The 5,489-nt window shown below is 45.9% G+C and overlaps 1 protein-coding gene across 6 annotated transcripts in view; it reads left to right on the top strand.

Moving 5' to 3' along the window:
• Positions 1-90: 90 nt before the first annotated feature.
• The window catches only part of orc4 (origin recognition complex, subunit 4), a 6,615-nt gene continuing 1,216 nt past the window's right edge, over positions 91-5,489 (top strand). Inside the window, exons 1-14 of one of the 6 annotated variants that reach the window (XM_027020784.2) lie at positions 91-148; positions 239-338; positions 1,063-1,123; positions 1,260-1,336; positions 1,533-1,623; positions 2,020-2,095; positions 2,218-2,303; positions 2,411-2,459; positions 2,716-2,867; positions 3,008-3,181; positions 3,470-3,556; positions 3,686-3,794; positions 4,724-4,819; positions 5,171-5,238. In XM_027020784.2, coding sequence (XP_026876585.2) covers positions 298-338; positions 1,063-1,123; positions 1,260-1,336; positions 1,533-1,623; positions 2,020-2,095; positions 2,218-2,303; positions 2,411-2,459; positions 2,716-2,867; positions 3,008-3,181; positions 3,470-3,556; positions 3,686-3,794; positions 4,724-4,819; positions 5,171-5,238 — 1,167 coding nt within the window. In that variant the 5' untranslated portion in view covers positions 91-148; positions 239-297. Of the gene's footprint in view, positions 339-650; positions 898-1,042; positions 1,124-1,259; positions 1,337-1,532; positions 1,624-2,019; positions 2,096-2,217; positions 2,304-2,410; positions 2,460-2,715; positions 2,868-3,007; positions 3,182-3,469; positions 3,557-3,685; positions 3,795-4,723; positions 4,820-5,170; positions 5,239-5,489 lie in introns of those variants that run through there. The other 5 variants (XM_027020783.2, XM_027020781.2, XM_027020785.2 and 2 more) reach the window with 5 other exon arrangements.

The following is a 5,489-nucleotide window of genomic DNA, read 5'->3' as shown; positions in this document are numbered from 1 at the left end:
GCGCCTCGCGCCTGCGCCCCCGCGAGGAAGCCAGGAGGAGACGCTTTGGACCAGAATGCACCGGGGGCGTGACGGCGGGGCGCGAGCTCGCGCGTGACGGACTGCTCCGCGAGAACCTTGTGAAGGAGGCCAATGCGATGCGTTCATTGTTGGTATTTCATGTCGGTGTGTTTTAATTACGGGTGTTTATTGGAGCCACAGATAGCGTTGAATACACCGAGTCTGGAAAATGTTGCAGGATCGACGTCTGAGGCAGGCGTATAAATCCCAGGCCGAGCACTCCTGTGGAAAATCTACATGGACTTTGTGAGCCAACCGTTACCAGTGAGCGTTAATTAGTAAGTAATCACGAACACGTACTGCACAGTGCCATGTAGCGGCACGCAGGTTCATCATTCTGGACCATCTCACACCGCTTTAAAACCAGCAGATTTCAGTTACTAGTGACTATAAGTTACTATAGTTCAAGCGCTGTTATAGCGTCTGCAGTGAAACTAGACACATCGATGCGCTTGTGTAGCTACGAGGTCCCGGTCGCGTCCCACTCCGCCTTCGAGTTATTACGAGTAAAGCCGGAAGTACTTTTGGGTGCGCCGCGTCTTCGTTTCTCGCTCGCGCATTTTTTTTTTTCGGACTTGCGCGCGACTTTTTTCCTCGCGCGACTGCCCTGAGGCTTTCAGAACGCGCCTGGGGCTCGGTTTGTGTAGTTAACCCGTTGGGCGACAGCTAACGCTAGCTGGCTGCTTGGCTGGCTGCGTTTTCCGTGTTTTATTTTTATTTTTTTAATCCGCAGCGGTCAAATTCCCGTCAGTGGACGGTTTGGGTTTGTCTTTCCGCGTGTTGGTCGCTATTTGCTGGCTAATTCAGCTACACGTTTCGCTACAGCTAGTACGCTAGGTTAGCTTAGCTACCCACCTAACCTTTAGCTGTCTCTGTCGTGTGTGCTCTGGCGTTGTGTTCAGGGTTTTTAAAAATATTTCTTTTGAGGAAAGCCTTGCAGTAGCTCCAGTTGTAAATCGATCCGTTATTGGTCCTTTAACAGGTTTCGTTTTCCTTCTACAGTATGATGAGTAAGCACAAGTCCGGGGCAAACTGCTCGGCAGCTGGAGAATGTGTATCTGAGGTCAGTGCTTGTGTCCTAGGTATTTGCATCCAGAGGTGCATGTAGGATGTTGTGAAACAACATGTAGGATAGTTGTTTTTGTGTGAAACTTTTTTAATATTGATTTAAGATACTGATTCATCTCGCTTTGTCGCAGGTCCAAAGAATATTGAGGGAGCGGTTTTGTCACCAGCGGCTTCCAGATAAACCGATGGGGCTGGAATCACAATACAAGTGGGGTTTAAAATAGAATACACTGTATATTTGATGAAAATCCTTTACTGGTTGCAGAAAATGTGCGTGTGTACGTGAGCAAATTATGTGACGGCAGACCTGTGTGTGTTGCAGAAGTATCTGAACTGTGATGTGTCTAGTATTTGAGATGTGATGCACAGCAGTGTGTGACATGTGACTGTGTTTTTGTGGTTAGGCACCTGCTGGAGCTTTTGCGGAGGACAGCGGTTCACGGTGAGAGTAATTCAGTTCTCATCGTGGGTCCACGTGGAGCTGGCAAGACTATGGTATGAGCCTCTTTGTCTCCACCCACAACACCCAGCTGTGCTGCTCCTTCTGCTGTCATACAGGCCCAGCATGACAACTGTCTGTCCGTCTCTCCTTCTTTGGCTGACGTTTCACACACTATCACCACTTTGTGGCACTCGTGCTGTATTCAAGATGACAGATTTTCTAACAGATCTCTACACATTTGCTTATTTTCAAATAATTAATTTTCCAGAAATTCTGTATGCAGAAAAATGTGTATTGTTTGATCTACACAAGCATTTTTGTTTGCAAATAACACGCACGTAAAATACATGATGGAGTTATGATAATTGCATGCCAATTTCACAGATATTCAGTGAATATTCATTCTAAAGGGTGTGTCATTTCTGAGTGTCTGTCATGTATCTGTGTAGCTGTTGAGCTGTGCTCTGAGAGAGCTGCTGGACCTGCAGGAGGTGAAGAAAAACGTTCTGCTCGTTCAGCTGAGCGGTGAGTGATGTCCGGCGTGCTTGGCCGGCCCTCGGCTGTGGCTGTCGCCACCATGGCGAAGGTTCCTTCTGACAGCTGCCCCACCCCTCACTACCATCCCGTCGTCACGCCTCGCCATGCAGGTCTGCTGCAGACAGATGACCGGATCGCTCTGAGGGAGATCACCCGCCAGCTCCACCTGGAGAACGTTGTTGGAGACAGAGTATTTGTGAGTGGGCTAGAGCACGCCAGGTGCTCATCTTGCGTGCGTTTTGGTCTCTGATGGTTCTGGATTGGGTAAGCCAGATGGTCATGGGTCTCTGCTTTATTGTGCAGGGGAGCTTTGCAGAGAATCTGGTGTTTTTGTTGGAGGCTCTTAAGAAAGGTTGGTAGTAGACTACTGGCTCACTATGACATTATTGTGACTGCAGTCAGTCTCTCACACAGAAAAAAACATTTACTTGTCTTTCACACAGTACAGTAAAGTACTACAGTAGCCATTTACCTGTAATTCTCACATTATACAGTACAGTAACTAATAGTGCATCTATACTACCTTATACAGATATATAGTGCATCTATGTAGTATATGTATACCACATTTACACCACCTGTATAGATCTCTCCATCTCTCTCTAAAGGTGATAAGAGCAGTAGTCGTCCGGTGTTTTTCATTCTGGAGGAGTTTGATCTGTTTGCACATCATAAGAACCAGACGTTGCTCTATAACCTGCTGGATGTGTCTCAGTCAGCTCAGACTCCAGTGACTGTGGTGGGGCTCACCTGCAGACTGGTGTGTGGTTTTACAGTAACACACTGTGTGTGCGCGCGCACACACACCTTATAGCTGTATCCATCTGGGTGAATAAACAGTGATTTTTCGAGTAGCATGACGGTGCGTGTTTGACCACTTGAAACTGTGTGTGTTTGCAGGATGTACTGGAACTCTTAGAAAAACGAGTGAAGTCACGCTTCTCCCACAGACAGATACACCTTCTGAGCTCTCTGTCCTTCTGCCAGTACCGAGACGCATTTCGCTCCAAGCTCAGCTTGCCGGACGACTTCCCTGACAGCAAGTTCTCGCAGGACTGGAACGTCAGCATCTTGGTACAACACCCAACAGCAACACGCTGTAGGATAAGAACTGGGTCAGCTCTTGTTTTGAGCAGTACACGTGCAACGTGCCTTATAGCCTTGGCTCGAATCTCAGCCATGCCGTATGCCATCTGAAGCTGGGAGTCCAATGCAAATGCACGCTTCGGAGGTAGTGCTTGGTCTCCCAGGCTCGTGATGTTGCAAATTGGGAATGGGTGATGAATACAGTTGAGTGAAAAATTGGGATCTGTCCTTGGTGTCTGTCAGGGATTGACCTCGATGCCTCTCTTTCTCTCGCAGAAACTGTGTGAGGATAAGTCGGTGGATGAGATTTTACGGAAGCATTTTAACTCCAGCACAGATTTCCGCTCGCTACACTTACTTCTGGTGAGCGCAGCTATCCAGATCCGTCAGTGCTGTGTTGCCGTTCATTCTCCTGAAACACCTGAATCTAAACACTTTGTGTGTGTGTGTGTGTGTGTGTGTGTGTGTGTGTGTGTGTGTGTGTGTTCTCAGCTACTGGCAGTGAGTCGTGTGTCAGTCTCAAACCCAACTCTAAGAGCTGCGGACATATTGGAGGCCAGTCGGATGAGCAACGCTGATACAAAAGCTAACATCCTCCATGGTGAGAGAATACTGTATGCGCAAACCAGTCTAGATAAATCTGAGCCAACTGCACAAAAAAATCCATGTATACCAACAGAGCTTTAAAGACAGGCTGAGAGTGGATGATGTAAGTGGAATTATTGCTCGTGTTTGTGATGTACCTCTCCAACCTGTGGAACGAAAAAGAACCCCCACGGCACAACTAGGGCTGTATATACATACAGCTGTGGAACAAAATGAAGAGAGCTGCTCCACATTGGTACTTCTACGTGTGTGAACGGAGCCGCTCCACACCGGCGCACCTCCTACATGTGACAGCCATTCCATTCCAGTGTGTGTGAAATTCCAACACATTCACACATCATTCTATTTATGGAGGTAGTGATTAGGTGATCACATGACCCAAATCTTATTTAATAGGTGATGTGAGAGACTGGTGGAGAGCAGGCCGAGACACATGAAAGCTGGGATTGAAAATTGGGGGTATTCCACCAAATATTGGTTTTTGGACTCTTCCTAAAATAGTATTGTTTTAAAAATAAATATGAATTTTTCTTTGCATTCTTTGAGGTCTGAAAGCACTTCCTCTTAAAAAAAAATTTGACCAGTTGTGATTTCTTGCAAATAGATGCTCTAAATTTAAAATATTTCTATTTGGGAGAATATTTTTACTTACTGCGCTTAATTCCAACCAGAGGTGGAATTACGGTTCAGGTTTTTGTTCCAACCTGGATATGCTTACTGGTTCAAGGTAGACGTCACTGGTGAATTCAGCTGGTTGAGGCTAAATGCCATGGCAGCATGTGTCCCTTTTCCAGCTGAAGGTATACACCTCTGGTTCCAACCTTGATCTGACAAGTCTGAGCCTTATTTGTTTAGGCCAAGATTCTGGTGCAAACAAAAATGACTTCTGACAGGCTAATGTGGGTGTTTGTTCACTTTTTCCAGGTCTTTCCATCTTGGAGTTATGTCTGATTATTGCCATGAAGCATTTGAATGACACCTATGAGGGAGAGCCCTTCAACTTCCAGATGGTTCACAATGGTATAATTGAATGTCTTTTAATGCTGATGCCACCAAGAGTAGAATTTGTCACAACCAATGCAGTTGGTGTATCATTTAAAGTAAATGGGATGCTGAGTCCCTGGTACATAGTTGGCCCATAAAACCAAACACAGCACCCTTTCAGGTGTGTGTCTGTGTTCGTTCTACTTTGAGACATGGGGGGGGAAAAAAAGCCATGTCCATATAAACCTGAACACCCCCTGCAATAATGTATTTTTAGTTGTATAATAATTGAAGAAAATTATCTTTTTTTTGCACCTTTTATTAAAGCACATTAGTTTTAGATATGAAAAAAGGTCTTTTATTTATTTTTTTTCTTCTCCACCACAGAGTTTAAAAAGTTTATCCAGAGGAAGTCACACTCGATCCATAACTTTGAGCAGCCAGTGGTGCTAAAGGTGAGAGAGGGTGATGTAATGTGACCCCAGCCTGCTGGTACACTCCAACATACCCAACCGAGGAGCAGCGTAGCGGGGCCAGGCTGTGGGGAGGGGAGAACACTCCCCAACCGTAGCCAGATTTGACATCTCACTTGTCCTGGATGGAGCAATAGCCTGAAGCTTTTGCCTGCTTTGAAAATGTGCTGGAATAAGCAAAAAGTATGAGAAGGACGTTTTGTGTTCATGTGATTGTTGTTAATAAACACCTT

The sequence above is a fragment of the Electrophorus electricus genome, chromosome 1 (assembly GCF_013358815.1).
Source record: "Electrophorus electricus isolate fEleEle1 chromosome 1, fEleEle1.pri, whole genome shotgun sequence".
NCBI classification, from domain to species: Eukaryota; Metazoa; Chordata; class Actinopteri; order Gymnotiformes; family Gymnotidae; genus Electrophorus; species Electrophorus electricus.
This window is presented reverse-complemented; position numbering and strand designations above follow the sequence as displayed.